Source organism: Melanaphis sacchari, unplaced genomic scaffold (assembly GCF_002803265.2).
Source record: "Melanaphis sacchari strain LSU unplaced genomic scaffold, SCAv2.0 Contig20_pilon_pilon, whole genome shotgun sequence".
NCBI classification, from domain to species: Eukaryota; Metazoa; Arthropoda; class Insecta; order Hemiptera; family Aphididae; genus Melanaphis; species Melanaphis sacchari.
Window position 1 is genome coordinate 1,726,502 of NW_020271042.1, and position 16,902 is coordinate 1,743,403.

The following is a 16,902-nucleotide window of genomic DNA, read 5'->3' on the forward strand; positions in this document are numbered from 1 at the left end:
CACTAAAATTTAATGAACCAACATATTTAGAAGGAACCAAACTATAAACACACTATTTATTCATTAAATGTTTAAGGAGTGATCACAGTCTACTTTAAATCATCCAATGTATATAACCTAATGCAGTAAGCACTATAAATCAAAATAGTGAATATGTGAAAAGTAAAACATCACAATATAATATTTAATCAATTGATTTATTTTATTAACATTTTTTGGATTATCATAATTTACAATAAAAAAATTTCATAGCAAATTATTACATAGTACCTGCAGGATCAAATATTTTTTATCAGCCAACATTATTGAAAAAATTAATTAGGGTTTATTTTTTTTTATTATTGATTAGTTAAATCGACTTTCATGATAATTGTGCAATGATATAATATTACACATTATTTATAGGCTACTAAAAAAATTAAAAAATTTCAGTTTATTTTTAAAATGTTTATTCATAGAACAATATTATAAAATACATTTATTTCATTATGACTAATTTTTTTTTTTTAAATGTTCTTAAATCCCATTGTTTGTTTTTTTTGGAGCTTGTTCTTTCATCATCTAAATCTTCAATTGCTCGGTTATCCATTATTCCAACTGTAGGTAAATCTTCTTCTCTTTTTCTCTTTTGTTTTTCTGGACAATCTTTGGCAAAATGGGTAACATCTCCACAAGATCTGATAATTTACAAACATTTATTATTAAAAATTGCTTTATTTTGTATAATTGATATTTTATTAACATAAGTATTTAATTAATAAGGAAAAATTATGTTAATTTCAAATATAATAAGATATTATAATAAATAATATGAATCTTATTTTTTGTAGACAAACTTAACTAAATATAAAATAATTTCAAGGGGACTGGAAACATTTTAGTTGCTCTTTATTGTGAATTTTTTTTTTTTTTTAAATAACACCAAATTAAATATTTTGCATTAAAGTTACAAAATTAATTAGTTTGTATAGCTGAAATATGGTTAAATTTATAAGTTAGTAAATATTGGTAAGTGAGGAAATATATTGTTTTGAATAGAATTTTTGATTCATAAATACATCTTTTTTTTATTCTTATTCTATCTTTATTTAAATAAATTACCGGCAAGCTCCTCCATTTGGATATAAACCCATTGGATTATCAGGACACTGGCGTGAAAGATGTCCTTCTTCTTTGCAAATAAAACATTTGGCAAATTCAAGTTCATTATTATTTCCTGCATTACGACATTCATGTAATTTGTGTTCTGTTGATCCACATCTGAAACATTATACTTAAATAGTAATGCAAAAGAAAATAGATACCTATGAATCTAAAAATATTAGAATAGAAACAGTGAAGCAAAGTCAACACCAATTAGTTTTCTACTATATTTTTTATGTATATCCCACATAAGCAACATACTTAAAGCACACTCCAAGTGCAGTGTTGCTACCCAACTCTGGGCATTGATTTAGCATATGACCAGGTTGTCGGCAATGAAAACATGATTTTTGTCTGAGCCTAGATAGTTTCTTCTCAGCACGTCGACGCATTGGCATCAATTGTGCCTTCAGCTGATGTCTGGGTACACCTTGTTTTATTAATTTGAATTTTTCCACTCGCAGTTTAACTGCGTCTTCTTTCAACACACTAAATCCATCAAATTTGTCCACGTTCGAATATGAATTATACTTGCTACTGCGATTATCTTCTGATACCTCCACAACGCTTGTCATTGACTCGTCATCTTTGGTTTGTTGTGGCTTTTCTTTCATTTCCATCCATGGTGTTGCTTCTTCTGGTATTTTTTGATTAGATGATTTAGATCCTCGAGCTCTGGCAAACCTTGTCATGTTTCCAATTCTGCAAAGTGTATTTTCTAATATGTATATGAATTAAAACAATTTAAACATAACAATGAAAGTGACACCGAACTTTTAGAAACTTATGTCACACATTATATCACTAAATAGTCACTATTGCTATAATCATCCTAATCAAAGATAAGTATAGTATACTAACCGGCTAGAATAATACAATACAATATAGGTAAGTAGGTAACTGCAATAGTGGAAGCTGGCAAATAGAATTTCACGTGCCCTCAAACCACGATTTAAGATAATAACACTGATTATTCTGTGATAACAATATTAGAATCGTTGATTGCCGTGATGAGTAATTTTTCAAAAAATGATAAGGTTTGAAATTTAAAAATTACTGCCAACTGTTGCTATTGAAATAAAATAATTTGAGTATCAACTATCAATACGATTTAATAATGCACTATGCAGTAATGCATCACTTACTCACGAAATTACAATGCAGTTAAATTTATCCGTTAATATTGAATTAAGTCCATACTACTTTTACATGTTTGAATTGAGTCCAACTTATTACGGTATTACCTAATATCTTTAAATTGAGTCCGTATAGATAAAATATCACAAACTCATAACTACCTATAAAGCCAGTGACACACAATAATTAGTTAATAGTGTTAATACTTAATTAATAATTATTAAATTATTACTAGTGAAAATGGAGTGTATGTTAAAATATTCACCCTTAAAATAATTATTTCTTCTCAAAATATAATGGATTTCTGTTGTATTTTTGTATAGCTATGAGAAACGTTAAGAATAAGAGAATAAATATTTTGACTTGTATTTTTAGATTTAACTAAAATATTTCTTTAACTAAACATCTGACAAAGGCATATTCCAAGTTCCCAGATGTTTTATTGTATGAAAAAAAAACAATATTTACGGCAATGCTAATAAAATTATTAATAAAAAATTGTTATCATGAACTATATACATTTATATATTAGAAACTTTTAAGCAATAAAAATAAAATAAAATCAGGTTAATTTTAATTAATAATTAGAATAAACTAAACTTACATAATATTAATCAGGTTAAACTTATACAATTACAATGAAATTAATTCCCTAATTATTATGCATTAACATTTCATCTTAAGAATAGTAGTTAAAAAAATTTCAGAGCATTTAGTTAACAAAATGTATATCATGAAAAAACATAATTTATAAATTGTTATTCTAAAATACTTATAAATAATAAATATTATATATAATGTTAGGTATGATTAGTAATAAATATTACATATAACAATTAAACACGAATACAGATATTACATAACACCTTTAAAGTACAGAGGATTAAACCATTACATATTTTTTATTTAGGAATAGAAAGACAAGTTTTATTTTAACGGTAGTATTTTTCTTGCATCATAACAATCCCAAATCCATTGTGGAGTAACAGCATTTTTAGCCTGAAAAAATGTATATTTCAAATAATAATCAAATAAAATTTAAACATTAAATTAATGTCATACTTGTAAATCATTTGCATCAGTTGAAATAATATAATCACATTTATCCTTTTCACTCAATTTTCTACATAAACAATACAAACAATAAATAAATAATAAGCACATGCATGAAAAATATATTATGTTTTGTCATGTGTATAATATATTACCCCTCAAGTGCTATTATGTAGCGATTACATTCTTGTTTTAATGAAGAGTTTAAACTGGAAGATAAATAAAATAAACAATCACGAAATATATCATCAATAATTGGCAATGGTACAATGCTTTCATCAGCTAATAAATCATTTGGTATGTCTAAATCTGAATCAATGTCAGTATCTAAATCATATGGTGATATTGTTGTATTTTTTAGATTTACTGAACTACTTGTTTGTGATGTTGAGGGTACTGGCCTTATAAAACAAAAAAATAAATAGGTAAAATAATGTAAACTTTAGAGTACTTTTAAAATATTTAAATATAGTACTTTGCAGAATTGATATTCCATTCATCATCGCTATCATCAGTTTGAACTGAATCAGTACATGCACATATTTCATCTTCACTTTCAGGTTTATTTTGTTCCGATTTATCCAAAGCAAACCTAAAATATAAGTTAGTTTTAGTAATAGTTTAATAGAATATATTTTATTTTAAACACTACCTTCTCCATGGAAATCGACATCTATTTGAATGGCATTTATCAATCCAATCACTTTTTACTATACGATAGATACCTTGTCTTTTGCATTCATGATACTTTGGAGTATTTATAAAAGCACATCTATAAAACATTAAAATAAATAAAGATTTCGGAAATTAATTAAATAATTTAATTTACTATACTTACATTAGATGTGTGCAAGACAAATCCCAATTATGTTTGTATCTCGCACCCATTTCCAAAGCTTTTGAACGAATGTTACTGCGATATGGATTTTCATAGCCACTCATTACAAATACAACATTGTTCAATAATTCACTGAACGGTTTAGTTACTGGTAATGGATTTTTCATTAATTTAATTTTTTTTTTAGATGGTTGCAGGTTTAGTGTTGATGGCTCTGATTCTTTCTTTTTAGTCACTTAAAAAAAAAAAAAAAAAAAAATAATATTAATATACATACATATATAAGTATAATATATAATATATACTTCATGCTTATTGTGAAAGTTGTAAAAAATACTATGGAAAAATTTCATATGAGTAACATAGAATATTGTACTTAAATATACTATATAACAGAATTTTATGAATGTAATCTTTTAGTATGCTTAACAAAGTACAAATGACCATTAGGTATAACATTATTAATCTATGCTTATTTAATAGATAAAAGAAAAAAATTTTGATTTAAATTACATTTAATTAAAAGATTTTAATTTATTTTATTAATCTAAACTACAAAAAAAATGTCAACTAAAATCAAACAATTAAATAATAATAGGTATTTTATGTGCAGGATGAATTTTTTCAGTTGGTACATTTTTAAGATAATATAAATATACATATTTAACAAATATAATATGTTATAACTAGAGCGCGGATTTCTATGCAATTGCATATTTTTTTCCTTTTAATATTTTTGGATTTTTGTCAGTTATCTCCACGAATCATCATAATTTGAAGCTAATGGTGAAATCTTTTTTTGCATATTTCTGCATATTTAAAGGTTATTGCATATTTTTGCATATTTTGGCAAAATTCAAAATTTATTGCATATTGAAGCGAAAATTTAAAAAAATTTAAAAAAAGTGTATAAGATAATATTTTGACAAGTAGAATGATTTAACATTTATATCTACTCATTTGGCATTTTTAGTGATAGTCATAAAAAAAACTGAAAACTCGAAATATAACTTTACATCTAAGCTTTTCAATAATTGACGAAACGAAAGAAAAAATGCATTCTATTTCTGGATCGAAAGGTGTAACACTTACAACAAAATTAAACGAGCTTTCCAATAAAAATGAAGGTCTGAAAATTCTACGAAAAATTAATTCAGTGTTATTAAGCGAAAACGTTCAGCTCAAAGAACTTTATCAAGATCCGATAATACTAAGTTGCTTCAAATATGCCCCAATAACTTCGGTTGACGTCGAACGTTCGTTCTCAGTCTTTAAAAATATGTAAACCGATAAACGATACAGCTTCACAGAAGAAAAACTTGAAATGCATATGATTATTCATTTTAATAATAAATACAATTTTAAAAATAAATTAAGTTTAGAAAATTCCCTAAATTTTTTATTATTAAGTATTTAAGTAATTAATTATTATAAGTTTTATTGTAAATTTTAAATAAATAAAAAATTCTTGCATATTTTCATAATTTTGACTGCATATTTTCATGATTTTTACTGCATATTATATGGCATATTTCGATACTTTTAAGTGCATAAAAATCCGCGCTTTAGTTATAACACACAATCTAAATATTCCTAAAGTAATACAACCCAATAAATATTTTTTCTCTACTGCAAAATGTAAATATTGTTTCAATTGTTTCAATACATATTTTTACCTAACGAATATACAATATAATATGATTTTTTTTAAATTAGTTACTTAAGAATACAAAATTTAACATTTTTAGATTAGGTTTAATTTTACTTAAGGACAATATTACTCTACCTTTATTTTTAACAGCTTCCGTTGAAATTGTGTCATTTTTTTTAATATTTAAATCAATGTTTTTTGGTTTCATAGAATTTTTTGGAGATTTTGATATCTTTTGATTCATAAAAGGTGTTTGAATATCAATATTTGTAGAATTTGTATTCTTATGTTTTTTTGTTTCCAAGTTTTTTTTATGTATTGCAAGTAAACGATTAACTGGTGATTCTGGCATCCTAACAACGTCTTTATTTTCATTACGCTTGGAAAATAATCGACCAACAAATGAAATATCATTGGACTCATCATCATTTCTTAATGTAAATGATCCTAACTGAATAGATTGTGACTGGATAGGTTCTTTCTGTGGTATATCTTTTGAATGAAATGTTATAAACGATAAACCATAATTGCTTTGTTTGATATATGGTTGTGTACACACAATTTTTACTCTATCCCATGATTCCTTAGATGCCAAAGATAGATGGTCGGTGTCAAAGAAACGGACTTTGTTTACATTTAATCCATTTTTACATTCATGCAATGTCATCAAGGAAGAAGTTACTAATAACACCTATAATGTAAATTTTATAGAATAAACTGAAAGTTGGGAAAATTAATTATAATTACGCAAACTTTACTTGAAATTCATCAGATGTAGATTTTCCAACAAATATTTCTATGAAAGCAGAATTATCATTTCCAACATCAATGGAACTAATAACTGACGGTTTTAAAAATTGAAGAATGACCGTAGCTTGTTTTTCACCTGATTTACAACGCCATGTCTGATGTGAATCTGAGACATTAAGTATATTTTCCGCTTTGTGTGCCTATTTATAATAATTCATCAATAAAAATATTAATTTAGAGTAAATATATATTTACTTGGTCTTCACTGCTTATGCTTATAATACGATCGATTGGAATCGGCCCCATGACATTTGTTATTCAAAAATAGTCACTAATTATAAAGTAAAATAATTAGTAGATTAAAATATTGAACTATCGAAGAAATATGCGTAATCACTAATCAAAAACATGCATTTCCCGCTTCTAAAATCCAAAGTTAACTGTTAGTATTATCACAGATTAAACGTACCATTTATGATATAAAAAATCAGTGGTATAGTTATTGTTCTGTGGTTATACTCGATTAACCACGTTACCACGTTATTGACTTTGCTCAATATTTTTCATGTAACCAGTCTGCCGTTTTCTTAAATTATGATTGGATATTGTACTGATGTTAAACTGAATTATCAAATCTCCTTATCATAAATAATTATACTGATGAGAATTTTAAATTTTTAAAGTAATAATTTCATTACCTATTATTTAGCTGGTTTGCTCAATAATATCATAGTAACATTATAACTTAAACATAAATGATATACGTTGAAACGACGTATAAGATCTTGTAATACGATTAATACAACAACCCCATATTTACAGGTAACAGATAAATTGTAATGTTTTAAATTTTCATTTTTTCGTATTTAAAATATTCCCGATATGTTTCGTTTTGACTTTTAGAACATAATGGAAAAGGGACTGAGTATAACTACCGAATTTACAAGTGGACTTCAAATTTTATTTAATAACATTAAGAAACACAAAGTGCTATTGCCAGAAATGGAAAAGCCTTGGACACTGGAATTGCTTCTATTCTGGATTAAAGACAACATATTGGTCGACAAAGAAAAATGTGATTTGTTTATGAAGGGCAATACTGTGAGACCAGGCATCATTGTAGCTATTAATGACCAAGATTGGGAACTCTTAGGTGATTTAAAATATCAAATCAAGAATAATGACAATATAACATTTATATCTACATTACATGGCGGTTAATAATTAAAACATAAAAGTATATTATTTATTGTTTATTTAATATGGATAAAACCTACACAGATTAATATTTATCACACAATATTATGTATCTTTTCACCTATAATAGTCTGAAAAAATATTAAATTGTACAAATAAGAAAATCAATTATTTTAAAACCGATACTCGGACTACTTTTTTAATGTGTTAAGTTCTTTTTCAAACAAATCAGTGATTTGTGAATCCTTAAATTTGAATAGAATTGTTTGTGGTTTAGTATTTTTTGTAGGATCAAGAATACATGATAACTGAACATTTTTTGCGTTACGTTTAGTAAAATTAATAGATTCATTCAGTAACGTGTTTGCCATAATAGTTCCCAAGGCATTATCGTTCCTCATTATTAATTGTATTTTTTTATTATCTACTGGTATTAAATACAATTGACCAACTCCAAGTTCTTCATATTTTCCATTTTTAAAACAAAATAATTTACTTTTAGATTCAAAAATTGCATTTTTTTCTTTAACAGGTGTATATTTTACAACTGGTGGTTGATCTTCATCTTCATCTTTTGAGCTTAAAATCTCAGACTTCATTTTTTCAGGAGAAAATGTTAAGACAGGTGCCTTTGATCCAAAACTAAAAAGTGGTTTCTTATTTTCTACTGAAGATGTAAATGAAAATGACGGTACATCACCTCCAAAATTAAATGGAGGCTTGGTGTTTAATTTTGTGCCTATAATAGGTTTATTTATAGTTGGCAGGTTTCCATCCAAAGTAGGCGTAGGCACAACATTTTTTTCATTAAATTTAAATCCAGGAGATTTTTTAGTAGAAGTTGACAATGACTGATTGTTTAATTTGAAATTACCCAATTTAAATCCATTAGTTTCTGTTGCTGTATTCTTTGACTCTTCTAAAGAAAATATTTGAGATTTTGTTTCTACATTTTTATCTTTAATTTGTTCTTTAGCCGTATTATCAGATTTAAAAATATTTGTACTTAATTCTTTGCCATTAACATCTAGGCTTTTATTACCAAAACTAGGCCAATTTTTAAGTGGACTTGTAAAACTAGTTTCACTTGTCTGGACATTGATAGAATTATTTTTTACTTCATCTGAATTCTTTGTATGTGTTATTTTACTTTCCATCACTGATATTTGAGGAGAAACTGAAACATTTTATTAAAAACCATCTATTAAATTGTAATACATTGTTTGAATAAAAGCTTTAAACTTTATGGGAGATGATTCCTAACTTCACAAAATAGTAGTAAGTAATGGTTCGACACTACAATGATAAATAGATACCAAGTGTAAATTACTAGGTAGTAAATATAGAACATCTACAATATAAGAGTGTAATATAAATTTGACTTGTATTAGTCAATGAAAATTTACAAAAAGAGAAAAAAAAACATTTAAGGTGACTTCAAATTTTAGTTATTATTATAAGTATAACCAGTAATTATTTATTTAATATACTTATTAAAATTTAATTATTTTAAGTACTAAGAGCATAAACAATAGACAATACTATTGAAATTAAATAATTAAACATAATTTTTACATTTTATCTTATTTATTAAGGCATTTGGTAAGCATTGCGTTTAGAATATGGTTGCACTTCTTACTTTCTTTTAAGAATGTTATAGGTAGTTTTTTTTTTTTTTTTACATCTATGGTGAAGAATTTATGTCAAACAAATCAGCAGTCAGTGGCTTTGCTTCCTAACAGCCGCCATCTAATCATAGTAAAAGCATCTTTTTTTTAATCTTAAGCTCTATGATTTATAAAGTTAAGAAGCCAACATTTATTTGTTGACCTGACCAAATTATTAACTATATTCCAGCCAAGTAATTAAACCACGCGTCTTTGTACATTAGTCAGCTGTAGAATTATAAAAAAGTGCATAAAATTAATGCTTTACGACTAGAGTAAAGCTATAATGATATCATCTGTATATGGCAATTACTAAAAGTAATAACTCTTGTTCGATCACCTAAATAATTGTATTCGGGCAAAGAGTAGATCACTGTGGGTGATACCACTGACCAATAATTTGTTTGAAGTCAAGTATAATATGATCATAATATTTAAAATTCTAGAAAAGGCATTAAAAATATTTACTATAAAAGCTGCAGAAAAATTAATTTAATATCAATGAAACTATATATTAAAGGAGGCCAACATTAATATGTTTGCAAATATAATAATGATTATATTAAATATAATGATACCAAAAGCCAAAATCTTCATAAATACATTTTATATAGTTCAATAAATTTTTATCTATTTAAAACAAAAAATTAAAGTTCATAATAATAAGTAAATTTTGATTTTATAAATAAGACACAAGCTACAAGTTGGCTATCTCTGCTATATATTATTATTAAAGATAAAAAGTACACACCAATATTGCATCATTTTCATTTTTATCAGAACTATATATATTATTGTGTATTACAAAGTTCAAATCAACCTAACAGAAACTAAAATTCTTAATATTACAATTAATACTTAGATCTAAACTGAATATTAAAGCTAAATTATTCATTAAAATTGTATTTTATTCTACATTAAGTATTTAATATACTAAATACATGGTGAATATATTGAATCCTCATTAGTCCAGACTAATTAGAGGTCTAGGTTGTCCGAATTAAAGAAAATCTAGATTAGACAAAATAAGCAAAAATCGTAAATTATAAATTGAAAAAAATTGCATTAAATATTATAAAAGATATGATTCAATACAGTATTAAACTTAACAAAATCATTTTGAAGTACAAACATACATTTAATTATAATTTATATCAAAAAGTAAAATATTACTATATATTAAGGCTTTACCTCCATAAACTGCACTTAAAACAATTACTGGTTTAAAAAAATTGCTAATGAAACTGCCTTTAAGTGAAATTTGTGGGACTTGTCTTCAGGTTTATTTTAGTGTACAGCATAAACTAGTATAATTTGCATATTAAAAATGATTGTCCGGATTAATGAGGATTTACTGTGTATTCAAAAATAAATTTCATCAACATTTACAGTTTAGTAATTAGACATTCTTGATAAACCATAAAATGTACTATATATTTAAAAATAATTACTAGCTTATAATTTTTAACCTAACCTTAAAATTCAAAATATAAATATATAAAATATGCAAACCTTTAGTAGAAGTCATTGATGAATCAGGAGTATTTGTTTTAAAAGTAGAAAGATCGACAAACTTGCTCATTTGTTTTTCATAATCTTTCAATGAAGGTGTTAACACACAATAAGGATTTTTTTGCACAGCACTTGTAATAAATTTAACAAATGCTTGGTTAAGTTTCATCACTTTAGCATGATTAACAATTGGCGGAGTTGAACTTTTTGAACTGTTATTTTCTGAAAATGTTAAGCTACTAGACGTGGTCAATGAATTAATTGTTGATGCTGATGGATGATTTCCACTTTCGCTGGGTGTGTTATTAGATTTTGACAAAAAGGAAAATGCTTGCTTAGAATTTAAATTATTAGATACACTTTTAAATCCAGAAAATCCAGAAAATATTGGTTTTAGTTCGCCAGATTCATCTCTTTGTAATGTTCTTTTAGCTCTTTTCAAAATTCGGTTTTTCAACACAGATTCGTCTGCTACCTGAAATGTTCCTGGATCCACTTTTTCTTCTTCCTCATCCCAATTATCTTTAGTTAGTTCATTACCAGCTCTGCGCTTACTCATATTGATGAATATTTACAAACCTATAAGACAAAAAAATCAGATGTATAACTCAATAGTAACCTAATATAGTATATAGAAAACCATATAACATAGAAAAATATAGAATTCTAACTTATTATGAAAACTATGATAGTTACTATTCCAATTTTTACAAGTATCAGAGATTTCAGAACAATTTAAAATTAAAATTCATTTATAAGTTCAAGAAGCTTAATTTAGTACAATAAAACAACTAACAGCAAATAAATTTAAAAATTGTACAATAATATAAAAGTACATTTTACTAGACCAAACTTATTAAAAAGCCTTCTGAGATTTAGTAATGAATTAGGATAAAAAATGTAGTGAGTAGGTACCACTCTACAGTACAATTAGATGTTGAGTATTTTACTGTAATCATCATTATCATATACAGCTTAAGAAGCTATTAAAGTCCAATGCTGCTATCACAAACTTATTCCATTCTTCTGTGTTTTACTGCAATGAATGTGATAAATTTGAATTCAATGATATATAATTTTACACAAAAAATAATTTTGAGAAGAAACGGATTTTCAACCTTTATCACCAAGTGTATTTTGTGTTATATATTTTGATATTGCTATCAGGTAAACTAATTATTAACTATTTTACTATTAGTAAATATAGGAGGTTGAATTAATTTAAGCTGAAAATATTGCATTTTACTGTGTGTAAAAAATGTTGATTGAATTTGAATTTTGTATAACCCTATATTCATCAGAAACATTTTTTTAATGTATTTATATTTTTAACAATTAGGTTTTCTGGTAATAGATGAAATTTAATTAAAAATACTGGAAAATTAACTAAAAAAAGGAAAATATGACCTAAAAATTCTTAAAATAACCTTTAAAATAAAAAACATCAAAAAATGCAAAATAAAAGTTTCATGAATGCATTTGTTGTTACATAATTTAAATTATGTATTAACAAAACTGCATTTCTCAATTACAAAAAAATGCACTTTTCTACAAATTCATAGCACTACTCATACATCTTCAAAACTAAATTAAAATAAAATAAAATTAGTACATATTTTATAAAATATCAATAAAGAATTATTTTTATTAGCAATAAAATTATTTAAGTTGGTCTAATTAATATTGATTACGAAAAAAAATAATATTTAAAATGAATACTGGATTCGAATAATTAGTGTTTTTAAAACATATTGGGATAACAACACATGTACCTACAACATTATATGTTATACAATATTAGGTCTATTTATTTATTATAACATGCGGTAATAATGACAATATATTACTAGTTTATTCTTTTTTGTCATAAACTGAACATACAGTGACATTATACAATACTTTTGTATATTAAGAATATAAACACAACATTACAAATAATGTTCAGATTTTCCTGTAGACCACCGGTTGGTTTATAGTACTGTATTAGTACTTAAAGTGAATACATACAAAATCAATGTTTATATGGCTGTTATAATAATATATTAAATACAACAATGGCGTCTCACAGTTGGGAATCGCTGATCTATATGATGAAAGGTGAATAATTAAATGAAACAGTTTGATAAATTATGATTCACTTATAAGTACCAAGTGCAATAATTATTAATTAAAAATGATATGGTGAAACATATAGAAATAAAAAATAGAAATTGAACGCAGATAACTAAAAAATATATCAAAATGTATACATTTATTTATATTATTAATTAAAACTATTAAACATGTACATCAATAAAATTGATAGATTGGATATTCTAAAAAAATAGTTAAACTAAAAGTATTTAAACACTTCATTACGTCACCAAGTACATAATGTTAATATATCTAGATATTTTGTATTTGAATTTATTTAATGAAATATTGCTAAATCTCACCTTTTTGTTGTTGTATAATTGGAAGAATTCCGGTTCACTAGATAACTATATTAGCGTGATCTTATTCACACTTCACAGTAAAAATGAAATTTGGAATCGATATAATACCTACACTTCTTATCTTAACACTGAATAAACCGTTAATTTGAGATTGTAAAAAACAAGGTGCAACTAGTAAGTAGTGACTGGTAAGTGGTAATTACTAATTTGATAACTAAAAATGTTATACAATGTTAATCATTATAGCCTCGCTATTTAGTAGGTAGTCCTCAGCAATCATCAACTCTTCAAGTATTTTACAGTTTCCACTTTTCAGCAATCATTCACTAATTTCACTAATCATAATAAAATAACCTGATAAGAAAAACAACGAGCTTAGAATCGAAATGGTGGATAATCGATCATGGCTGTCCAAACAAGTTTTATTTTTTATTTATTTTTTATTATTATGGTTATTGGTTAATGTCCATCACCAGCCGTGGAACAGTGTGGCCCTATAAAAAAATCTTAAGTAATTACTACTTCCTAGTTACCATGGTTACCTAACCGTGAATCGAGATAAATTATCTTAGTTATTATATTTACCATAGATAATATGGCTCTAGCATGGCTAGAGATAAATTTAATAGGATACGAAACTACACAGTACATACTATAAAAAAAATACATATTATTATAAGTAACTACAGAAATGACTACAAATATGATGCCCAAGCTCCAAAGGTTCTCGAATATAAGCAGTTGATGGTTTGTATGAGAATAGTAGCTAGCGTTTTTGTGACCAAATACAAAATTATTTATTATCAATGTTATCTTTAAATATTTACCTGCGAATTTTCATTATTGGATATTTGGGATTTGAAATTAAGATGACAATATAATATAAATTACAATCTTCAATAATTTGCTTTTGCACTTTGCGCCCATCGTTTAACTTTTTAGCAATTTATTTTATACACTTATTCCAATATGGTTTCCAATAAATGTTGTGATCCTGGATATAGTTAAAGTGCTACTTCTAAATTTGGTGTTCCTAAAAATATGATAAATGTTTGAGAAAACATTATAGGGTGTCGTTTAAACAGAAATTCAAGAGTTTGTGCAAATCACTTTAAACCTAGTGATATTACATCAACATGGGAGTTTGGTAATGGTAGAAACCAAATCTCGGTATATCCTATTGAAATAATTTATGATTACCTAGTACGATAAGAATTTATTAGATTCAAGTTTTTTTGGTTGGTAACTAACTTCATGCTAATAAATATATGAATATATATATATAAATAAAAATTAATAGATAATAGGTATTTTTTTTTTAGATTTGTTTAAGAAAACCACAATTAAAATCTGGAATTATACCAATCACTAATTTTATTTAAGCAATGAAGTAAATGATATAACCCAGGTTAGTTTTGGAAATAGTATAGATATATTAATAGTTCAAATATTTTATTTTTACAAATTTAAACATATTAAGTAAATGAAACAATGACAGTGCTTAACGAATATAATTATTTTAAAGTTGAACTAAATGATGAGTTTGACAAACGAGCATGTATTGAAGTTTGAATAAATTATAATTTTTATAACAATAACTAATTGAATCAATATCTGAAATAGTAATTCAAAATAATGTATTGTTAAATGATGAAAATTGAAAGTTCAATTTCACTACTTATGAATTGGTTTTGTGGTGTTACTACTAATAATAAATCTTTTATAGCTAAAACTTATTTTATTCTCAGTTCATTTCTAGTATACAATAAAAGAATTGTTGAAAAACGATTAGTTATATTAAAAGGTATTAAAATAAGTAAACATTGAAATCTAAATGTTTGTCATAATGACTAATATAATACATAATAATTTTTTAGTTAAAAAATATATAAAAAAATATGTGTACTTCTGATACTAACTTAACTTTACCATAAAAATATATTTATAGATTATGAGCCAACATTTTACCTTAATGAGAAACAAATTAAGTTATCACAGGTTGGAATTGATAATTATGATGAAACATTGAATGTTGAATACATGTTAAATATACTTGTAAAAGTTAAAGTTAATTGAAGTTTAAAAACCAATAAAAATGTAAAAACTTCTTTTGGCTCTCAATTTGTAGAATTCAATGGTCACTGGAGAGTGGAGACATGCAAATTGCTTAAATATTATAGATAGAAGATAGTTCTAGATATTAAATTTTGAAACATTTTAAATTTTCTTTGATAGTTTAATTTTAAAATAATAATATTTCTAATTTAATTCTGTTTTAAATAGTCAAGTATATCTATGGTGTAATAGATTAAAATATACCATAAATAAAAATTTTGAAATATTGTCAGCAAGAAAGTCTTTAAGAGTATCTTTAACACTGAGCAAAAAAAAGCAAATTCAAAAAAAATCTTAAATCCAAAAAAAATGTAAGCCAAAAGTTCTCAAGAGCACATAAAACAATTAAAAATTTGAAATTACAGTGAATAATATCAAAACTAAAATATCCAAAGTCTCATTATCTACATTAAATGATATAATTCAGAAATCTAATTTATCTAACTGTCAATCTAATTTAGTATGAAATATTTAATGCTGCTAAATCTGGATTCTATTATGCTTAATTTTACAGATTAGGTTAGTTATTACAAAATATAATATGAATAAATAATCATACAAATTAATAATTTTCAGAAGCCCAAGTGGATATAGATTTCTAAGAAACCAAAACATACTTCCACTTCCCTGTGTAAAAACTATTAGGAAGTATGTTTTGGCAATTAATAATGAATGTGTATTTGATCTTAATTTCTTTTTAAACTTCTAAAAAACAATGTTAAGCAAAAGTCACTATCAAAAAAAAGACATTTTACTATTAGATGAAGTATATCAGTCAACAGTCATACTTCAAGTTATTCAGGATTGGAAGATTTTGGGGGAGAACTTCCAAGTAGAGACACTAAAAAAGCAGATCATGATTTGGCCTTTATGTGGTCTAGTCTTGTAGATAGTTTTACACAACCTATTGCAGTTTTTGCTTCTGAAGATCCTGTAAATAGTATGTAAATTATATTGATTAGAATAATGCAGATTTAATATACGAAAATTTAAACAATTTTAAGTAATAAATTTGACTAAATTAGTAGGTAGTGAAAGCAATAATGTTATTAGAAAATGCAGGAGCACAGGTTTTAGGACCAACTAGTAACTACTGATGGAGTCAGTACAAATAGGACCATGTGGAATAACTTGGGCATATCAGGAAAGATAGGGAATTCAAATAATAGTTTTTGTGATTCATTCGATACAACTAGAAAAGTTTTTGTTTTTTTAGTGACGCACCTCACCTCATTAAGACGATATTATGTAATCGCTTATACAAAAAAAAATGTTTAAAGGTAATATAAATACATAAAAAGGTTTTTTATATACCTTACTATTATATGTTATAAATTTAATTGGATCCTTCCAAACCATTAGTAAAATAGAAACATTTTTCTAAAATATACAAGCTTGATGAAA

General features: G+C 25.3%; 4 protein-coding genes across 5 annotated transcripts; 1 reads left to right on the top strand and 3 right to left on the bottom strand.

Annotated features, from left to right (window-relative positions):
- Positions 1-466: 466 nt before the first annotated feature.
- On the bottom strand, positions 467-2,113 carry LOC112593704 (zinc finger CCHC domain-containing protein 9-like). Of its 2 annotated transcripts, XM_025338220.1 has the most exons (4): positions 2,005-2,113; positions 1,405-1,845; positions 1,102-1,260; positions 467-677 (listed from the first exon to the last, which is right to left on the bottom strand). In XM_025338220.1, exons 2-4 carry the CDS (start codon positions 1,833-1,835, stop codon positions 479-481), a joined length of 789 nt encoding a protein of 262 aa, XP_025194005.1. In that variant the 5' UTR covers positions 1,836-1,845; positions 2,005-2,113; the 3' UTR covers positions 467-478. The 2 variants fall into 2 exon arrangements, with proteins under 2 accessions (XP_025194005.1, XP_025194006.1); XM_025338221.1 differs by lacking the exon at positions 2,005-2,113 and having other exon boundaries at positions 1,405-1,984.
- A 949-nt stretch (positions 2,114-3,062) lies between these two features.
- LOC112593772 (DNA repair protein XRCC1) lies at positions 3,063-7,127 on the bottom strand. The gene is made up of 10 exons (XM_025338315.1): positions 7,042-7,127; positions 6,828-6,903; positions 6,581-6,772; positions 5,958-6,513; positions 4,172-4,406; positions 3,986-4,105; positions 3,809-3,925; positions 3,489-3,734; positions 3,343-3,403; positions 3,063-3,279 (listed from the first exon to the last, which is right to left on the bottom strand). Exons 2-10 carry the CDS (start codon positions 6,876-6,878, stop codon positions 3,208-3,210), a joined length of 1,650 nt encoding a protein of 549 aa, XP_025194100.1. The 5' UTR covers positions 6,879-6,903; positions 7,042-7,127; the 3' UTR covers positions 3,063-3,207.
- A 132-nt stretch (positions 7,128-7,259) lies between these two features.
- Positions 7,260-7,801, top strand: LOC112593773 (ubiquitin-related modifier 1). The gene is made up of 2 exons (XM_025338316.1): positions 7,260-7,394; positions 7,476-7,801. The coding sequence occupies exon 2, from the start codon at positions 7,482-7,484 to the stop codon at positions 7,791-7,793; it is 312 nt and encodes a 103-aa protein (XP_025194101.1). The 5' UTR covers positions 7,260-7,394; positions 7,476-7,481; the 3' UTR covers positions 7,794-7,801.
- A 159-nt stretch (positions 7,802-7,960) lies between these two features.
- Positions 7,961-13,801, bottom strand: LOC112593761 (nuclear pore complex protein Nup50). The gene is made up of 3 exons (XM_025338299.1): positions 13,384-13,801; positions 10,949-11,527; positions 7,961-8,946 (listed from the first exon to the last, which is right to left on the bottom strand). The coding sequence occupies exons 2-3, from the start codon at positions 11,505-11,507 to the stop codon at positions 7,961-7,963; spliced, it is 1,545 nt and encodes a 514-aa protein (XP_025194084.1). The 5' UTR covers positions 11,508-11,527; positions 13,384-13,801.
- Between the last annotated feature and the right edge of the window lie 3,101 nt (positions 13,802-16,902).

Bases quoted from the DNA above. Each gene is read 5' to 3' on its own strand.
- LOC112593772 (XM_025338315.1), bottom strand. From the start codon at position 6,878: ATGGGGCCGATTCCAATCGATCGTATTATAAGCATAAGCAGTGAAGAC. The intron at 3,735-3,808 runs GTACTATATTTA...TTGTTTTATAAG, and splicing joins TGGAATATCAATTCTGCAAA to GCCAGTACCCTCAACATCAC. The intron at 3,404-3,488 runs GTAATATATTAT...TTGTTTATGTAG, and splicing joins TACATAATAGCACTTGAGGG to AAAATTGAGTGAAAAGGATA.
- LOC112593704 (XM_025338220.1), bottom strand. From the start codon at position 1,835: ATGACAAGGTTTGCCAGAGCTCGAGGATCTAAATCATCTAATCAAAAA. The intron at 1,261-1,404 runs GTATGTTGCTTA...ATAATGTTTCAG, and splicing joins GCACTTGGAGTGTGCTTTAA to ATGTGGATCAACAGAACACA. The intron at 678-1,101 runs GTAATTTATTTA...GTAAATTATCAG, and splicing joins CCAAATGGAGGAGCTTGCCG to ATCTTGTGGAGATGTTACCC.
- LOC112593773 (XM_025338316.1), top strand. From the start codon at position 7,482: ATGGAAAAGGGACTGAGTATAACTACCGAATTTACAAGTGGACTTCAA.
- LOC112593761 (XM_025338299.1), bottom strand. From the start codon at position 11,507: ATGAGTAAGCGCAGAGCTGGTAATGAACTAACTAAAGATAATTGGGAT. The intron at 8,947-10,948 runs GTTTGCATATTT...AAAATGTTTCAG, and splicing joins ATCAATGACTTCTACTAAAG to TTTCTCCTCAAATATCAGTG.